Source organism: Bos mutus, chromosome 17, assembly GCF_027580195.1.
Source record: "Bos mutus isolate GX-2022 chromosome 17, NWIPB_WYAK_1.1, whole genome shotgun sequence".
NCBI lineage: Eukaryota > Metazoa > Chordata > Mammalia > Artiodactyla > Bovidae > Bos > Bos mutus.
Window position 1 is genome coordinate 32,846,560 of NC_091633.1, and position 21,291 is coordinate 32,867,850.

Consider the following 21,291-nt stretch of genomic DNA (forward strand, 5'->3'; position numbering starts at 1 on the left):
TATTTCCTTGTGCAGATTGGGTCCTTACTGCTGTTTTACATGCACATAAAACTTTATAAAAATGTCTTGTACTTTATTCTTACTAGCTTTGTTCTGTGCTTTACTATCTAAATGTCTGTGTCATTTGCAAACCTGAAGATTTCTGTGCAATTCTTTCTACTAAATCATCTAAATATTTAAACGAATTGATCTTAGTATTATCTGTGGGTGTTTTGTCTCCTATATGTCTCTATCTGGTTTTCTTTTTTTTTTTTTTTTTTTTTGGCTGTGCCATGCAGCTTGCAGGATCTTAGTTCCTTGACAGGGATCAAACCAGGGCCTGGAAAACACAAGAGTCCCAACCACTGGACCTTGGGTTTTTTTTTTTTTGTCTCTATACTTAAGTTTTCCAGTATCATATTTTTAAAAGTTTATTTATATACAACTTGATCAAAACTTAGTAGATAATGGTGTTTACTTCCTTTTGTTCATATATTTTTTGAGTCAAAGAATCAGATAGTAGAAGCAGAAGTATTTTGTGGCTTAATGGATTTGTAGCTGACATATTTCATTCCTACCTTATAGCTTCTGGATTGTAAGCTAAGAGTAACTCCTCTTTGCAGTGGAGCCAAAAGGCCTTGCATTAGCCCAGAGAATGCATTCGTGAACTATACCTGTCTCTCTCTGTCTCTTTTTTTTTTTTTGCTACGTTACTCAGCTTGTGGGATCGTAGCTCTCCAACCAGGGACCTAACCTGCACCCTCAGTAATGAAAGCCCAGAGTCTTAACCACTGGACAACCAGGGAATTCCCTATGCTTTGTCTTTTTTGAGGCCACTCTTTCCTTTTAGGTTCTTAACTGTGTTTGAAACAATAAACTTTTGGATAAGTGATGTAATTTATTCTCCCTTGGTAGAGTGTGTTCTCTGTGCATTTGCCTTTTCCCCCTCAATGTAGTCAAAGAATTAATCTGACAGGAGTCTACTATTTCTCCTATGGTTTACATCTTTGTGACAGTCAGTAGAACTTGAGTCTTCTGTGGCTCCAAAAGAGTTTCGTTAGATTTTAGCACAGCTCACACTGTAAAAGGTGTAGACATTTTTTTTTTTTTTTGGTAGCACATTTTAGGGGATGCACATGTTTCATCTCTAAAGTAATAGTGTTGCTGCTGCTGCTAAGTCACTTCAGTCGTGACCGACTCAGTGCGACCCCATAGACAGCAGCCCACCAGGCTCCCCCGTCCCTGGGATTCTCCAGGCAAGAACACTGGAGTGGGTTGCCATTTCCTTCTCCAAAGCATGGAAGTGAAAAGTGAAAGTGAAGTCGCTCAGTCGTGTCCGACTTTTAGTAACCCCATGGACTGCAGCCCACCAGGCTCTTCCGTCCATGGGATTTTCCAGGCAAGAGTACTGGAGTGGGGTGCCATTGCCTTCTCTGAAGTAATAGTGTTAGTGCAACTAAATATGTGAATATCACCTCAGCCATAAAGTTCTGTTGAACAAGTAGCTAATTGTAAGAGGATTAACAGCCTTAATTCTGATGTAGGGAGTTGGTGTTGTAAGAATTAGGCATAAAATAAATACCATGTAGTTTATTCGTATGGATGTTCCTACTTTTGTTGCTAAAATTTATAAGCAACTCAGTTCTAGCAGTTTAAAAAAATAATTTATATTTTTGGCTGCACTGGGTCTTTGCTGCTGCATAGACTTTCTCCAGTTGCAGAGAGTGGGGGCACTCTGTAGGTGCGTGTGCAGGCTTCTCATTGCGGTGGCTTCTCTTTTTGCAGAGCGTGGGTTCTAGGGCATGCGGGCTTCAGTAGCTGCAGCACATGGGCTCAGCAGTTGTGGCTCCCAAGCTCTAGAGCACAGGCTCCATAGCGGTGGTGCATGGGCGTGTTGAGATACTCCATGGCACGTGGGATCTTCCCTGATCAGGGATCCTGGTTTGGCAGGCAGATTCTTTACCACTAAGCCTCCAGGGAAGCCCAGTTCTAACAGTTTTTATTTTTTATTTAGTCATATGAATGTTGTATGCATTACATACATTTGGGTTTTTTTTTTTTTTTACTACATGAAATTTTTAAAAAAGAAAACCACTCTATCATTACTTTTGTGATGCTTGTCTGGTTCTGTAATGTAATAAAATAGGAAAAAAGCTTAGAGTCATGATTTTCTTTGGATTTTAATGTTGTTTTATTTAGTAATAAACTTTAAGCATGCAACATATGTTTTTACCCAGTCCTGTAACAGGATTAAATGGGCAATGATGGCTTGAAACCTACTACATATTTTGCTAACACATTGAGATTATTTCTTAATTTGTAGTGTATCATTAAATTATAAGCATCATTGTAAAAAAATTAAATTGCAAGTAAGTAGTTTAAAAAGCTAGAAGCAAATTTTTGTGTGTGTTGAGGATTTTCTGTAATTTTAGTGGTATTTAATTGTTAAACTAAGAGAAGAATATTTACAATTTTAGGTCATTTTAATTACATGTGAAATAACATAACAAACAGGATAAGATAGTTATAGTTTTCCTATTTTTTCAGCTTAAAAAAAGCACTTTAATATTTGTATGCTTATGAGAATGTGTATGTGTGAATATTTTTAAAGGATTTTTCAGATAATGCTAAGTATGACTCTTTGATTTCCATAGAAACAGAATTTTGGAGCAGGAAATGACTTAAGTGATGGCCTATTCTCACTGATAACCTTAGAAATGAGTGTAGTTTAGACTGTGAGGATAGTCAAGCTGGTTTGCTGGAGGTCACAAGCTGATAGAGTGAGAATGTTGACTTACCTGTTTACTTCCTTGAGCGAGCAAGCAAGCTTAGTCAGTTTAGTTGTCTCTGACTCTGTGTAACCGTGTGGACTCTAGCCTGCCAAGGTCTTCTGTCCATGGCGTTTTCCAGGCAGGAATACTGGAGTGGGTAGCCATGCCTTCCTCTAGGGGGTCTTCCCTACACAGGGAAGAGAGCCCTTGTCTCTTAAGTCTCCTGCATTGGCAGGCTGGTTTTTTACCACTAGCGCCACCTGGAAAGCCCCAACTTTTTTCCCTAACCCAAGTTGTGTTCTAATATGTGAAACATTCAGTACTACCACGACACCGAGAAAGTTATGAGTTTCCTATGGAAATTTTCATAGGAGCCACTCAAATATCTAATTTACTTGGGGGGAAAATGCTCGATAAAATAGTTTTTTGGTAGAGTTATTTTCTCATATTTTTCTCAAAGGTAGATTATTAAGCATGATTACTGTGGTTTCCCTGGCAGTCCAGTGGTTAAAATTCTGTGCTTCCACTGCAGGGGACACAGGTTTGATCCCTCATCATTGGGAGCTAAGATCCCACATGCCTCACTGTACATTCTCCCCTGCTGCTGCTGCTAAGTTGCGTCAGTCGTGTCCGACTCTGTGCGACCCCATAGACAGCAGCCCACCAGGCTCCCCCGTCCCTGGGATTCTCCAGGCAAGAATACTGGAGTGGGTTGCCATTTCCTTCTCCAATGCATGAAAGTGAAAAGTGAAAGTGAAGTCACTCAGTCATGCCCCATGGGGACTCTTAGCAACCCCATGGACTGGAGCCTACCAGGCTCCTCCGTCCATGGGATTTTCCAGGCAAGAGTACTGGAGTGGGGTGCCATATTCTCCCCCTACACCCCCCAAAAATTAAAGTTACTAAAATGTTGACTAGAAGGAAGAGAGAATTTTTGGAGTAGTGAATGGGCAGGGGTAGGTGGTATGTTAGAACAAGTCATGACTACTTAGAACTCCTCGTGGCTCTAGTTGGCATATATCTATGTCAGAGAGAGTGAATCTGCTCTAGTGTTAGGTGGATATTTCCATAGATAAGGCAAGGTACCCTGTCTGAGGTCACCAGTACAGTTTTCAGGAGAAAAAGGGCTTTTAAGAGTGCATGTCCACTCAAGTCACTTTGTAGTTGAAACTCCTGGGTTGAATACCTGTTCCTTAAGCTGATTTAGAATAAGTAGATATGAAAATTTAGAAAAATACATTTTTAAGTGAAAGAAATGTTTAACCTAAGCAAGTTAAGTTATAGAAGAGAATTATATGCATTTTATACTCTGTATGTTGTTATGGTTTGCCATTGATCCAGTTCCCACGCCTGTTATTGTTTAGTTGCTGAGTTGTGTCCAACTCTTTCATGACTCCATGGACTGTAGCCCACTAGACTCCTAGTGGAGTACATGAGATTTTCCAAGCCAGAATACTTGGAAAATACTTGGGTTGCCAATTCCTTCTCTATTTAATTTGTTACTACTACTTGTTTCATAGACTGTGTAAATATATACATACTTGTAGTTTTCCTTAGGATCCCATTTTTGGAATTAAATCAGGTTTGTTCCCCCACACCCCTTTTGCTTCTTTGCGTATGTCAGCTTTTTATTTGAGATTCACTTTGTACGATTCTTTTTATAAGTTCTTAGTAACTCTAGTATATAAAATTGAAATGTGTTCTAACTATTTTTGATAAAAATCATATGGCACCCCACTCCAGTACTCTTGCCTGGAAAATCCCATGGGTGGAGGAGCCTGGTGGGCTGCAGTCCATGGGGTCACTAGGAGTCGGACACGACTGAGCGACTTCACTTTCACTTTTCACTTTCATGCATTGGAGAAGGAAATGGCAACCCACTCCAGTGTTCTTGCCTGGAGAATCCCAGGGACGGGGGAGCCTGGTTGGCTGCCGTCTGTGGGGTTGCACAGGGTCGGACACAACTGAAGCAACTTAGCAGCAGCAGCAGCAGCAGCAGTATAGGCTGCAATGACTTATGTCTCCTGTTTCTCTGTATTTGCTATTGATATACTTTTTATTTGAAAGCTTACTTTTATAGAGTTGATAAGTGGTCTCAACTCCAATTATTTAGGAATTCTTGCCTTCCTACGTTGCTTCATCTGTGAAATGATAAACAGCTAGAAACTGTGTATAAGGAAATAGAGGCCACAATCCTTAAATTTGTAAAATTCCCTTGGCGTCCAGTCTTTTCCCTTGGTTATTACATGGCTAGATAGTTAGCAACTCCTCAGTGGTCCCACCCCTGTTAGGATATTCTAAATCTTCACTTAACTGGGAGTGAACTAAAACAACTAACACAAAACATATTCGCAGCGATTCTTCAGTACTTACATTGTGAATTCAAAAAGATTACTTTGGAATTTTCCAGAAAAATGTGTCTGAGATTTAAAAATTTGAATGGTTCCTTGTCATTCTGTGTAAATAATGGTTTGAGATAGTTTCTCTTTCTTCAATGTGCATTTTTTTTGTAGTTGTTTTGTTTCTTATTTTTATTCATCTGAAGAGTTAGCCTAAATTCACAATTTGTATTTCTTAAATCTTTTTTTTCTTTCTAGTTTTGGCAAGCGTTCTGCAGGAAGCTTTAGGCGTGGCTGTGAATGCATTGTGTTAGAGCCTTCTGAAATGATTGTGGTAAGAAAACTTCTGTGAAGACTTTTTCCCCCTGAAAAAAGTTATGAAATAAAAGCATTTTCACAAACTGTATATAATAGTGTATTAAATATTTTATAACTTTAGATATATTTATTTCATAACTTTTGAGTTTGAGTTCATAATCATTATAATTATTTATGGGATTCAGTTAAGTGAAAAAGAAAATTTAAAGGAGGGCAAGCACCTAAGTATTTGGTGCTTGAACTTTATAAATCTATGAAAATGCCATTTAATTGAAACTTGGGGAGAAAGTGTAGGGTTTTAGATCTCCAAATATTGACTGGAATGAGATACTTTAAATGAATTACAGTGGTATGTATTCAGGCAGCAATTAATATAAGGAAATCACTTCATTTCCTTTAACTAATTGAAAGAAATTTGGGGAAATTTTATGCTGGTTAAACATTCTGTTGAGATTTTTAACCTCTCGTTTTAACTGTGTGATTTTTAAAAAATGTGCTGAGATAAGGTACATGCAAAAAAGATAATGTTAAAAGATATTAGCAACATAGTTATTTTTATTGATGCTTTTTAAAAAAAAAAAAGCTTGTCACATTCTTAATATATAAACATGATTTAAAGATAGGATAATATGTACCCCTTTTAAAAATCAGCCACAAAAATAAAGTTGGAGAGAGCACTCACTAGAGACTTAGTTGATTTGAAGTGCATTATGTTTCCCATCCAGCACCCATCTGGGAGGGTAAACTTTGTCCATAAGTGATGTCCTAAAAGAGATGATGTTGGGAGTTTTTCATTCACATTTAATAAAGTATTTGGTAAATATATCTGTTTTCATATGAGAGGTAGGTTTTTTCCCCCATGATGGAGGAGAGGAATTCCTCAGAGATGGGAACTTCCTCACAAAGCCAGTGGAAACTTTGGGTGAAGTTTCACAAAATTTACTGTTAAGTAAAAATGTGGCATGGTGGTGAGAAAAGATTTAGGATTGGAAGAGTGTAGGCAGATATGTTAGACTCTCCAGCCATGGGTCTTAAAAAGTGTTTTAGATATTTCCTCAAGAATCTGGTCTCTGTTACTGCTATTTTGTGTTTATCTGAAGGATTTTTGATCTGTAGAATTCCTTGAGGATTGTATACTTGTCCATATACCAAGTACTAAGTTTGCCAGTGTGAGAACCATATGAGAATCTAAATATACTTCTTTCTGTGAGCAGTCCCGTTTTCCTTATGTAAGCATGATGAGGATTAGCCATATGTAACTTTTCTTCTCTGTTAGTCCATTCATCACTTTCTAAATGTTTAAAATGAGGAAATTGTTTTTTGAAAATAATGCTATTTATAAAAAGAAGAAACTGAATCCATAGAACGAAAGTAGGAAGAAAAACCCTTAAGTAATCTACCAAAGTCATTGTGCTAGTGTCTGAGTCATTAGGGATTTGGGTTTGTTTTTTTTTTAAAGGCAAAAACCAGATTTATTCCATTAGAGTTTTTGTGCTTTAGTTAAGACAATGGAGCTGTTGCTTTCATAATACATGGTGATGAATCCTGTGAGATCTTTCACTAATAAATCAGGTCAAAGACTACTGAAAATATCCTACCCTTTGAAACTACAGGAAATTCAGGAGTTAACCATATTGTCCTAAGTGGAACTGAAAATGCCTCTCATAAAGAAAAGTTACTCAAAAGCAATTAGTTCCAGAGAAGCTCAAAAGCAGTTGAAGTCTGTCGAGATAGTTTGTCTACAAATGTCTTTGCACAATGAATGAATGTGGACTACCCGTAAGTTTTATTCTGCGTCTAATCTTAATATGGAACGTGGTGTTTGAGGAAATGAAATTTTGGGGGATTTTATTTCAGGTAGACTATATGGATGAAAATGAAGAATATTTTCAGCGTCAAGCTTCTCATCGACAGTCTCGAAGGAGATTTAGAAAAATCAACCAGAAAGGGGAAAGACAAACTATTATTGACACTGTGGATCCTTATCCTGTGGGCAAACCACCTTTGCCTAGAGGCTATCATACGGTAAGTTATATAAGTGTAATAATTGTATTTATCTTTATAATTTTTTGCTGGGAGTTTTGTGAAAAGATGTGAATTTTCTATTTTTGACCAGTAATTTCTTTTTGTGGTATTACTTGTCCAAAGTGCAGATTTTTCTGGAAACACACATAATATGACTAGTTAAAGGAACCTTGAAATAAATTGTCAAAAGATGTTGTTTAGCCTTTTAATTTCTTAAAATGCTCTCAGGATCAATTTTGTGATCAGCATGTACAATTGTAACTGGGATACTTTTTCTTACCTTAATGTAAAATTTTGTCACCATCCTCCCCATTCCCAATGACTGGTATCATACCTATTTTTTTATTCAAAAGTTAGATAGCTAAAATTTGCTTATTCTCGTAGCTTTTCATACCATTGTGTGAATATTATCTGAGAATTTTTTTGTTTGTTTAAATTGTTTAATTTGCTTAATATGATGACATGAGAGCTTAATTTGAAAGGTTGTGTCTTTATATTCCAGTGTAAAGATAATCTGAAGCATTTATAATAGGTTCAGAGGTTCTCTTCAATGGTTTTACCCACCTAGTTGTCATTTATTTTATACACATTAGATTAATAAGCTACTTTTTATGTTTGAGGAAACTGAGGCAAAGATAATGAGCGATTTATACAAGACCCCAGCGTAGTCAGCGTGGGAGACTGTGTTTCTGACTCCTCTCTCTTTGCTTGGGTGCACTGCGTCCATGTCCTCTGGGGGCCCACACAACATTGTGGCAAATATATTTGAGGATTTCTGTTTTCAAGGAAAAAAGTAACTTGAATTCTTCCACATCATAATTAGGTCAAAGATGGCTTATCTATACTTACAATACCATTAAACAAGTACTCATTTTTTGAAATTAATTTTAAAATGGAAATGTGAAAAAATAAAAGTAGGTAATTCACAGCTATTTTATAATTTCTCATTTGTTTTTTTACCTAGCCTCTTTCTTTTGAAAATAAGTATAAATGTAAAACACATGGGAAAATGTATATAGATGTAAAATTATGAACTTAATTTTCTGGTAACTTGAAGTGATGTATTTTATCCCCACACTTCATGTGTTCTATTTCTGAGAGCTCTTTGTATTTGAATATTTAAGCAGTTTTGACCACCAGCTATCTGCCTACTCCTCTTGCTGCCCATGCACAATTTTAATTTAACATGAATTTCATAGTTGAATCATTTCATTGAGCTCCTTTGGAAAGGGTTGCTTTTGCTCATCATAAAGCCAGCTTTGTTTGCCTTTTGGAGAGACTTAGTATTTTCTTTTTTTTTAAACCTATGAAAGGTTTTTTGTTACTATTGTCTATAAAAGAAGGTAGTATTTTTAGTGTTGATGTAGAATCATGGAATAAGGAAATACGGATTAAAAATAGTATACACATTAATAGTACAGACTACTCATACTGTTAACACTCTTTCTGCTTTGGAATTATTTTTCCAAATCATAGTCCATGCTAAGATATTTAGCGGCAATGTGAGTTACTAAAAATTTAGTATTAAGGCTGATTGGTATGATTTTATAGTTATATATTCCTCTCACTTAACTTGGGAGGGTCACTTTATAATTATTTCTCCTATCCCTGCGTTTTCCCCCTTTATGGAATTCTTTACTCACCTCCCATACATGACTTCTCTTTTTTTAATCTGAGTTTTTTAAAAAATGTGTACTTTTTAACAAGATTACTTTTTTTTTTTTTAGTGGTTTAAAAAAGTGTTTTATCTGGTCAACAGGCCAGAAAATTTAGTACTATGGTGAAAAATTTAACTTGCTTAATGATGGATCAGGCACCAGTTACTAATATATGTGACGTGTTAATTTTCCTAAATGAGTTCAGATGGGCAACAACAGAGTCATAATTGAAAATATTGAATCCCATCTTTTCATGCAAATTGTGTTTTATTCATATATTATTATTGTATCGAAGTACAAGATTTTAACATACGAACAACAACATTTTGTTTTGAATTTTTGGTACCTCAGGGTATAAAGAATTAAGTGAAGAAGATCATTATTCTTCATTAGCCCTAAGTCACCTTTACTTATTCTGAGCAGAAATACTCCTTTTGAAAGAACTAGGGTAGGAACCAGGGTGAAAATTTTTTTGAAAAGGTGCATGGTCCTACATCACCGATGATCTCAGTGGTGGCAGGTGCATTTCAGGTGCATGGCTAAGGAACATAAGGACGTCGTACATGTAGTCAATGCTGTATGGTCATTCTTAACCTGATTTAACATGATCTTCATTTTGGCAGATGTACTGTAGCATGTCTGATAATGTCATCTTTTCCTTTCCTCCTCTATGGCACTCATTTCATTTTGGCTCAAAGGAATGCACTAAATCTCAGGTATTGTAATTTGTGTGGTCTCCTAATACTAACCTCAGTTCATTTGTGAGTTTGCATTGTAACTAACAAGTTTATAATATTGACGTGTTTTGCTTGGTCTTGTTCTTTTGTATTTTGCCCTGATTTAGTAAAATCTCTTACAACTTTGAAACTATCAGTGGTTTAAGTGATGTCACAGGCTGCTTTATTTGTGCAGACTTAGGGATAAATTGCCCACTTTGTTTGAAGAAAGAATAAAACTGCAGCCTACATAGTTTTAAGAATGAGTGGAGCATTATTCTTAACTAACCTGCTTTGTGCTTAAAAAAATGAAGAAAGACAGGCTGATAGACATCATGGATGTTTCATTGCTTTTTGTGTGAAAGTTCTATGGCAAATCCATTAGACATTTACATATTAAAGGCTATAGGTGAAAGCTTTAAATTTCAGGAATCCCAATGTAAGAGCATTTTGGGAGACCACTGGTAAAATTTTAGTCAGAATAAAGGCTTAGTCAAAAAGGAAATAAGAATTTAAAATCCGCTTGTATTTTCTTATTTGTGCTTGATTTTTAACCAGATTTCATGCTTTTATTCATTCTCTGTTTTAATTGAGTCCTGTAGTAATATGTTTGCTCATTTCTTTCATGCCAGTACATAACTAATGTATATTTTCAGTATTACTCATTTGAAATTTTCAGTCAAATTTGGGGTTATCAGGGAATTTGGAGTCAGGGAAGAAAAACTGATTTCTCTCTAAAAACTTTTTATGGTTGTGTTTTCTTATTGCCCAGGAAAAAGATCATGGATAATTTAATTCACATTAGAGGAGGGCTACTGTCAGTATAATGTCTTTGGCTACTATAGTAACGTCACCTAAAAGCATAAAATATTTGGATAACTTTTCAAATTAAAATGAGGCTGTTACTTTACATTCTGTGTAAGAAGATGCATATTAAAATGGCACAGGTGACATGATTGCTCTACTGTGTTTTAGAAGCACTGCTAATTTTTCAGTGATGTGGTAAATCTTAAAAAATGATAGTTTTTAAATTTGATAAAATTTTGATAAAATTATATACTTTTTTTTCATTGCGCCTGTGTTTTGAGCTTTTGTCTGGTATATATTTAAAAGTATGTAACTTTACTATTTTAAAAGATACTATTTTAAAATGTAATTAATCCTCTTCTTTTTCATTGATAATATGAGAAATTACCAGTTAGTCTAATTCCCATTTAGAATTAGGAATTTAATTGAAAATGTGCACTAAATTACAATGTATACCTTATGTACACTTTTTAAACTTAGATGTGTCACAACAGTTTGGCAGATTATAATAATTTTCTTCAGTAACACGAATACTCATATAGTCCATGTAGAGTGTTTTCAGGTCACTTTTTCAAGGCAAGTGTACGAGATTTGCAGAGAATAAGCATTTTAAAATGCAGTGAGAAGGCAAGATTGGAGATGGCTTTCATTAGCATTTTCTTACATTTTGATGAGTTGAATTGAAGCTGTATTTAAGAATGCCAGAAAATAGGATGTGACATGAATTTTCAGTCTTCTAGTGGGTAAAGGTGGTAGAGGGGCAGGTCATGGATAAAATTCTTGGCAGAGGCTGGAAAATTGAGGTCATTCCTAGACTGATTTGGAACTTTGGGCAAGTTTATCTTGTCAACAGGTTCAGAATAGGATGGGGAAACCTGTTTATTTTACCCCTAATTACAGACTCTTTCTGCAGTCATGGGTAATGTATTTTAGAAGTTGGATGGGTAAGAAAATATGAGTTCCATAATAAAAATGGAGAGGAGAAGTGGAAAGAAGGACTTAAAAGGCAGATATGAGTGCGTGCTCAGCCATGTCCTACTCTTTGCGACCCTATGGACTGTAGCCCACCAGACTCCTCTGTCTGTGAAATTCTCTAGGCAAGAATACTGGAGTGGGTTGCCATTTCCTGGGAAGCCCCTAAAAGGTGGAAGGACCCTCTTACTTTTACCTGACTGCAGGGATTGGGAAGCTGGCACATGCCTGTTTCATCATCTTTTATTCCTCTTATTTTTTTAAAGCAGAAAAAAGGAAAAAGAACAGTTCTGTCCTCTTTCTAGTTTGGAAAGAGCAGAACTTATATGGAGATAGTATACTGCTGATGGGGACTGTTGACCTGTCTGTTTGATCATGGCGTTCAGGGTTCTTCTCATGTGCGTGTTCTTACACTTAATAGAGGCTGTCTCTCTGAATGCAGCATATATTTTTGACAGTGGATGCACCCACACCGACATCTCATTGTCACGCAAGTCCATAGTTTTTGTTATTGGTGTATGAAGATATTAAGGTAATGATCTTTGAATTAGATAGATGGATAGATAGATATTACAGATTCTTTTTATTTTTTAAGATTTATTTATTTATGGTTGCGCTAGGTCTTTGTTGCTGCATGGGCTTTCTCTAGTTGCAGGGAGCAGGGGCTACTCTTTGTCGTGGTGCTTGGACTCCAGGCCCCACAGGCTTCAGTAGTTGTGGCTCATGGGCTTAGTTGCCCCACGGCATGAAGGGTCTTTCTGGACCAGGGATTGAACCCATGTCCCCTACACTGGCAGGCAGATTCTTAACCACTGGACCACCAGGGAAGCCCACAGGTTCTTAAATGCATTCTTATGTTTTATTTTATTAAAACAAATACCTATTATACAGAGATTAGACTAAAGACTAAAGAAAGCTTGTCCTGTCTACAGTGTGGAGTTTATATGTACCAACTGATGGTTCCTACCTCTGCAGCCTTCCTGGGCTGGTTGCATAACTAGATGCCCTCTACACTTTGAGGTTCTTATTGACTTCCCACCCCTACTCCTACTTAACTCCCAAAATGTGGCTTTACTTCATATTAATTTGAATTAGGATTCAAAAACAATGTAACATGAAACTTACAAAGTCTTGATCAATGAAAAATTTTTGAAATAACTAGAACCCATTGGTCATAGCTTCCAGGCTTCCCTGGTACCTCAGCTGGTAAGGAATCCTCCTGCAATGCAGGAGACCCCGGTTCGATTCCTGGGTCAGGAAGATCTGCTGGAAAAGGGATAGGCAACACACTCCAGTATTCTTGGGCTTCCTCAATGGCTCAGCTGGTTAAAGAATCTGCCTGCAATGCAGGAGACCTGGGTTCTGTCCCTGGGTTGGGAAGAGTCTCTGGAGAAGGGAGTGGAGTACCCACTCCAGTATTCTGACCTGGAGAGTTCCAGAGGCTATACAGAGTCTCCAAGAGTCGGACACGGCTGAGTGACTTGCACTCATCAGTTATAGAAAGAAGTATCTCCCACAAATTCTGTTAGTAATCCTTTTCTACAGTGGGAATATATTCTTCAAGACACTGTTTAATAATTATATATCGAATTTTTCAGTGGATTAGGCTTATTTTAAAGTTCTTAGTGCAAGTATACAAAAGTAATAACAATACTTCATAAAATTGATAAAATCTAAGTTGAATACAGTGTAATATTATAAAACATTATGGGATTAATTTTTTATTATAGTCAGTGATAAGACAGTATCTTTAACATGTAGCACCAATTGTAATAAGCCCTATAAAAATGAGTCCTATTTTTAATAAGATTATTCTTCATAATAATATAAGACAAGTCCTATTTCTTCTAATGGTTATAGAATTATTCCTAGGTTATATTTATCTTATATATCTCTGAAGTAGATTTTTTTTTAAGTGATAAGATTTAAGTTGGTTTCATCTTCAGTTAAGGACTTCTTGGTAACCGATTAATTATAAAAAAGCAGATATTGAAACATGAAAAAATTACAGTGTTTGTGTGATTGCACGTTTATTTGACTCTAGACTTTTTGACTGGAACTGTTGTTCTTGTGTTAGAAATAGACAATATTTTCCCTCATGTCATGGCTTTGCTTTGTCACTTATTCTTTAATTTCTTACTGAGGTCTTCCTACTTTAAGCCAATATATGCTACTTATCAGTAAGAACATGTGTTGTGTACCAGTGACTTGTGTATCTACTAAATTTCCTGGAATATCTAGGTCTTAGGATTTTAACTTATAATAGTCAGTTCATATCTCACTTGACAAATTTGTTCATATGATGATATACACCATTTGTTTATATCCATATAAGGAAATTGTTCAAGTATAGGAAAACTTCTTAATTATTTGAGTAGTTTTATTCTGCATCTTTCATCAAGTGTGTGTTTGCTTAATTGAATCTAAAGACTTTGCTTTCAATTTAGTCATCAGTACCTCTCTGAATTACAGTAGGATGGAGTTTCAGAAAATTTGTGTGTTGTATTTCTTGTATCATACAGAGGAAAGCTCAGTCAGTATTTCCATTTATATATTTTTATTCATTTAATGAATATTTAATGACTGTTCACCTTACTTCAAGGTTGTGCCAGACTCCATGGCCATAAAGGTATACAGGACAGACAGAGTCTGCCCTCATTGACTTTACAGTCTCACACAGAATACAGATAAATCAATGGGCAGCTGAAATTGAAGGGAATTCAGATACTGTGCAGGCTCAAAAACCAGACTTCTTGAGGAATCAGGTATGGCTTCTTGAATGGCCTTACTATCTTGGCTCAAAGGAAACTCTTCTTTCATCCCCAATAGTGCAATAAAAGTAAATGTAAAAACAGAATTGGGGAGTGAAGAGTGAAAAGAGGGGATGTGCATTGACTGTTAGAGAGGAGTGATAGATACACTCACACACACACACAAAAAAACCCATACATTCTGGTAGATACTATTTGCTGTGTGCATGCCTTATATTTTACATTAACTTCAAAGACTTTTTTAAAGGAAAGTGTCCAGAGTACCCTTTGTTTTTCATGCTTATTTTCAGCCGGTTTACTCACCCTTCCTCACCTGGATCATGTTGCATTTTAAAACCCTGCAGAAAGCTCCCTGTGGAAAGGTCTCTGAACAATAGTGGACATAACAGCACTGTGCCGTATGCACTGCATTCCTGGCAAAATGCAGCCTCTGAAAGCTGCTGCAGTGGTCTCAGTCTCCTTACTTTGGGGGGAGCATTTCTCTTTCTTGCAGTTATAATCAGGTATTTATGTTGATTTAATTTATACAGATTGAGAAATTACCCTATCAAGTCTGTTTAGAAGTCGAAATGTAAATCAGGAGATGGTGTACAACATGAAATGATTTATCTCGCGCTATTAACAGCAGGCATTGCAGATTCATGCAAGGTGGTTGAGAATAGTGTGGAGTGTGCTGTTTACACAAGTTTCAGCTTCTGTTAGAGGATGTCTATTTTTATATATGACATCATCGCTGCTGCAGAACTCCCGTGGCCACTGGGATTTACTGTTCTTTCATTCCATTCTGAAAGAAAGCTTGTATTGATGTCATAATTGGATCCATCTTTTGGTTGCACTTGGAAATTGAAAGTAATAAGGGTGTTGTGTAGCAAGTCATGCAATATTTCAAGCAATTTATTTGTCAGAAAGATCACTGCCACTTTGTCCTGCCTCACATTGTGAACACTGGTGGCTCTCTGTGCTTGTTCATGTTGTAAATATACTTGGCTAAAATTTAACTTTGAGTTTCAACAGCAAAGGTCCTTTCGTCTTCAGCCATTTCATCTCTTATGTGATATTTTCTTTTCCTTCCTTTTTTTAATTTATTTTTTTGTCATGAGATTTTGCAGTGTTACATGCTGATTTGAAAAATGTCTTTTTTCTTTGGAAAAATGTACTGTGATATTCAGACCTATTTTCTACCAGTGCTGAATGAACCCTTCCTACCAGTACTGAATGGATTAAGTTATCCATTCTAAGTTGTCTGTTTTCACTATTTGCAATATCGGGGTACTAGAAATGTTCTCTTTTGGTTTGAATCCTGTGTTAAAACATCATTGACTTGAAATACCTTTGTGTTAGTTAGAAGGTATTGTTGACTGACCTCTGGGAGAAACTCTAGCATGTGATTCAATGTATGGGTGTTAGATTGACATTACTTGTGAAATGAAAATATTAATGATTCATATTAAAACAGTTTTTAAACACCTACTAGATTTTGTACATTTTTATGTATATAAATTTTCCTCCTTATCCTCTCAAAAAATTTGTCATTATTTATATCTCAGTAGGAAACTTTTTTCCCTTTCTTTTACAAAAACTAGGAACAAACTTACTGATTAAAAAAAAAATTACAGCTTTATTGAGTTAGAATTCATATGCCACACAGTTCACCTATTTAGCTTTTTTTTTTCTTGTTTTATAAAAAATATGTAACACTAAATGTACCATCTTAACCATTTTTAAGTGTACAATTCAGTGGTGTTAAGAGTATCAGTAGTAACGACTGACTTGAGCATACCCAGTTAACAGATGTACCTTTCAGCCTTGGTGATTGTTTACATGTAGGCTGAAAAACAACTTTAAGATATTTTAGAAAAAAATTATTATAGAATCTATTGGGGAAGAAAGCCATACTGAACAATTGTTTGTATTAGAACAGTTTCTTATGGACTTAGTATGCAGTCAGTAGCCTTTATTTTTCCTATGTCTTCCTCTCTCTCTCTCAGGTGTAATATTGGTTGTGGTTGGATGTGAGATGGGGTTTAGAACTGCTAGCCTAGAGGAGAAATGACATGACCTCAGAGTGGGCTGGATCTGAAAAATGAATGCTAATTGCAGTAAACGGTGGGGTAATTCCGAAGGGAAAAATTTGAAGATGAGAAAGAAAGTATTTGGGCTGTCTTCACTCTTACTCAGATATCTGTGAAGATAGTGTTAATTGGTCACCTGTGGTTTTGGTACAGTCCAGAAGGCATTTAGGAGTGTCAGAAGATAGGTTTAAATCTTAAAATAAGTTGATTTGTGTACTTCTACTTTTTATCCATTTCTTTATACAGAATTTTAAACTGAATCTTCAAAAAACCTGTTTGAATTATCAGGAATTTCAGAATACTCAGAAATGTTATTAGGAAAAAGACCATGTTGCCATTTGTTAATTCTGAAATAAGCACATCCCAGTTCTCTAATGCAGAGAATGCTTGGGCCTCAGTGATATTCTTGGTGATATTGATGCCCTTGACAATAATGGGCATTCTTTTTTTTTTTTTTCCAAGGATGAATTTTTACTTTATTGATGTATAGTTCATGTACAATATTACATATTACAAGTATACAGTGTAGTGATTCATAGGTTTTAAAGGTTATACTCCATTTATACTTACTACAAAATATTGTTTTTCAAATGTTAACCCATCCCTGAGTTCCTAGGGTAAAAGCCATTTGATTATTGACACATTATCCTTTCAGCATGAATTTAACTTTCTCAAATTTTGTTTAAATTTTTTGCATCTACATTCACAGTTTTTTTTTTTAATTAAACATTTTGTGTTGGAGTATAGCTAATTAGCATTGTTGTGATAGATTCAGGTGAACAACTCAGCCAAAAATATACGTGTCTCTATTCTTCCCCAATCTCCCCTCCTATCCAGCCTGAATAATGGACATTCTTAACAAGTACTTCAGTCTTTATATTGCTCCTTGGTGCAAAGTTTGCCTAACTTTTGGGACTAACTTCAGTTCCATGGGGAGAGTATGGGCAGCGAGTGTTCTGCAAGTGGGTTAAGTGTTTAGAAGTTCAGCTGAGGTAGAATCTTACTGGGTTTTGTCTTCAAGGAATGTAAGGCCAGCTGACAACTGGATTAAAAAAAAAAAAGAACTAAGAGGCTGATTATTTTCTGGTTCATGTCTCAGAGCAGCAGTTGTCAAACTTCTCCATCTGAGGACTCTTTTCTTTACACTCTTAAAACTTTCTGAGGGCTCCATCAGCTTTTGTTATATGAATTATCTGTATCATTTCTTGGCATGTTAGAAATTGAAACTGAAAAACTTAAAAATATGTATTTGTTGGCTAATGAAACATAATAAACCCATTTTAAGGTTTTTTTTTTTTTAAAGTGAAAGATGACTATATTTTACAAAACAGAAAAAAACATAAGAAGAGTGGTGGTGTTTTATAGTTTTATGAATGTTTAATATCTGGCCTAATGGAACACATCTGGATTCTCATATCTGCTTCTGTTTTCAGTCTGTTGTGATGTTGTTCTTTGGGTTAAAGTGTATAAAGTATGGAAAGGGAGGAACGTTTTAACAGCTTCTTCAAATAATTTTACTGTTACACTCCATCAAAATTTGACAAGTGGTAGTTCCTCAAAGGTTCCATTGCCATGAGGAATATAACACCCTGTCAATAAACTTTTAAAACTTGTTGTCCTTACTGACACATGGAATAGGTCTTTCCACTTATGTGTGATTTTATAATATCATGCATTGGTCGTTAAATTTAGGTCTTCCAAATTTTGGCATGTTATACAATATTTTAAAAAATATCATGTTTATTAATAACACTACCAGTCTCATTTTAAAAGGCCTTAATTATTGGGAAACTATAAAGCTTATGGTATTGGATATGTTTTCCCAACATCTAATTTTTACTTGAAAGCTAAAATGTTATCCTTGGCAAAGTTCTATAAGCCATTTTCCTCAAGGTGACAAGCTCAGTTTGTTCACTTAGAAGAAAATATGGGCCACGTACCCAGTTTTGAGTAACCCCAGCTTGTCCATTTTGTCTTCTTTCACATAAAATTAGTTTTCATGGAAAACCAAGTGCAGGGCCCTTCTGAGAGCAGTGCCCTTAGACTGTACACCTGCGAGGCTGCCTGTCCTCGTTTCCTGTGAAATTCTTCCCCTTACCTCTTCTTCCTTCTTCCTTAATCCCCGTATAGATTCTAGGAGAAAATGGAAAGGTCCCAATCTAACTTGGGGTGGAATCAGAAGAATTTAAAAATGTTTCACATTAAATAATTGTTTTAAATATATTAATTGTAGTGGATGGTTGCCAGTAGTTCATTTTGCAGTTACTGTTTGAAAGTGAAAGTGTTAATCACTCAATTGCGTCCAACTCTTGTGATCCTATGGACTGTAGCCCGCCAGGCTCCTCGGTCTTGCCTGGATTTTCCAGGCAAGAATATTGGAGTGGGTTGCCATGCCCTCCTCCAGGGGATGTTCCTGGCCCAGTGATTGAACCCGGGTCTTCTGCATTGCAGGCAGATTCTTTACCAACTGAGCCACCAGGGAAACCCAAAACATTAAAGGTAGATGTTTTTTACTTTATTTGTTTAGCATTTCTCATTTAGAGCATTTTTCTCCTTAGGAATTTTATTTTGGGGTCTCCCCAGAAAGTTCTGTGACTCCTCTTCCCTATTAAGATAATTATGAGCCATTATGTGAAATTATAACATATTTAAAATTTTAATGCAAACATTTGTGTGGTATGAAAGTATGATATTGTAATGGTAATGTCACTAGATCACCTTTACAAAACTTGAATTTTTGGTCTTATGATAATGTTAATAAAACTAGTGTTTGGTGTCCCTAACCACCCCCATACCCTCAGAAAAAGATCATCACCAGGATCTTTTTCTGAAACTATTTCAACACCCTCCTTTGGATGATTAATACTTAATCTATTACAAATTGTTTCGGTTTGATAGTGCAAAATAAATAAACAGTACCTAGCAGTGTATTTAAAACTTCTCAAAATTTCTTACTAGTTTTCTAGAATTCTGTGTTTATCCTCTAGTTTGAGTATTTCTTCTTTTTTTTTCTTACTGGCTTCCTTTTTCTTTTTTGGTCTAAATCAGTATGCCATCTTCACTCTTTTCTACTTGTCCTGCTTATGTTAAGACACCTGTGGCTAGTTTCTTTTGTCTTCACAAGATTTTCTTCTCATGGTTGTGCTATAATTCAATGCAACTCAGTAATCATCTGCTCCGGCAAGATGTCTGAAAGGGTAGCACTGTCTTTGGGAAGGGGCTGGAAGTTTTCCCTGCTCCTGACTTTGAGATGGTGGATTTGCCCTGGTAAGAGCTGGAGTGTCTGTCTACATGTGCCTTCCCTATAGGGTCATTGGTCACTGCATCGCTTCTTGCTTAGAGAAATTTCCCCTTTAGCTGACTGTCCCACTTTCTTCCTTATTGCATTTTTTCCTTTATTGTAAATAACATGCTTTCTAGTAGTTTGTATAATAATTTTTAAGTTTATTTTTTATTTAAGTATAGTTGAATTTACAATGTTGTGTTAATTTCTGTTATATAGCAGAGTGACTCAGATATATATATATATACACACACACACACATTCTTTTTCATATTCTTTTCCATTATGGTTTATCACAGGATATGGAATATTGTTCCCTGTGTTATACAGTAAGACCTTTTTGTTTATCCATCCTGTGTATCAGGGGTCCCCAACCCCCCAGGCCATAGATCGCTACCGGTGGCCTGTTAGGAACCCAGCTGCACAGCAGGAGGTGAGCAGCAGTTGAGCCAGTGCCACTTCACCTGTGTTTACAGCTGTTCCCCATTGCTCACGTTACCATCTGAGCTCCGCCTTCTGTCAGATCAGCAGCAGCATTAGATTCTCATAGGATTATGAACCCTAACGTGAACTGCGCATGCGAAGGATCTAGGTTGTGTGCTCCTTATGAAAATCTAATGTCTGAGGACCTGAGGTGGAGCTGAGGTGGTGATGCTTAGCGCTGGGGAGTGGCTGCAAATACAGATGATCATTAGCAGAGAGATTTGACCTCACAGAGACAGTTATAAATCAGTTGCTTGCACTCACATCAAAACCCTATCAGTGAGTGGCAAGTGACAACTGTATAATTATTTCATTATATATTACAATCTAATAATAGTAGAAATAAAGTGCATAAGAAATGTAGTGCGCTTGAATCATTCTAAAACTGCCCTACTCACCACCCCCTGAAACCATCACCCCCCCGACCCCGCCCCATCTCCGTCAGTCCATGGAAAAATTGTCTTCCATAAAAACACTCTCTGGTGCCAAGAAGATTGAGGACTGCCACTGTATATACTAGTTTGCAGCTGGTAGTCTCAAACTCCCAGTCCTTGCCTCCTCCCCCTTGGCAACCGCAAGTCTGTTCTCTATGTTTTGATTCTGTTTCTGTTTCATAGATAGATTCGTTGTGTCATATTTTAGACTCCACATAAAAGTGATACCATATGGTAATTGTCTTTCTCTGTCTGACTCACTTCACTTAGTATGATAATCTCTAGTTGCATCCATGCTGCTGCAAATGGTATTATTTCATTCTTTTTTTTTTAGCTGCATGTATAAATATTTTATTAGTTTTGGGTTTTATCTTTAAAAAGTCCAGTGGATTGAATCGTGTGTTTTAAAACTTTGGCCCAACAGGTTTTTTTGTTTGTTTTTTGCTTTACCTCCTTGAAAAAACATTACCTGTAAAATAACATGCCATCAAGAAAAGTAGGTTTTCTTATACATTTGCTCCAGGGCAGTCTTTTAGTAAGCATTTCATGTGACACACTGTACATTTTGCTTATGTCCACCACACTGTTTACTAATCAGGATGATTTCTGAGGGTCATTTCTTCTTTCTGATTTCTTTTTTCTTCTCCTATCCCAGTTTGTCTT

General features: G+C 36.2%; 1 protein-coding gene across 15 annotated transcripts in view; it reads left to right on the top strand.

Annotated features, from left to right (window-relative positions):
• RAPGEF2 (Rap guanine nucleotide exchange factor 2) overlaps nt 1-21,291 on the top strand; it is a 275,244-nt gene that overhangs the window by 142,771 nt on the left and 111,182 nt on the right. For 13 of the 15 annotated variants that reach the window (XM_070386449.1, XM_070386454.1, XM_070386455.1 and 10 more), the window contains 3 exons: nt 5,348-5,423; nt 7,265-7,432; nt 9,789-9,806. In XM_070386449.1, coding sequence (XP_070242550.1) covers nt 5,348-5,423; nt 7,265-7,432; nt 9,789-9,806 — 262 coding nt within the window. The remainder of the gene's footprint in view (nt 1-5,347; nt 5,424-7,264; nt 7,433-9,788; nt 9,807-21,291) is intronic. The other 2 variants (XM_070386450.1, XM_070386459.1) reach the window with 1 other exon arrangement.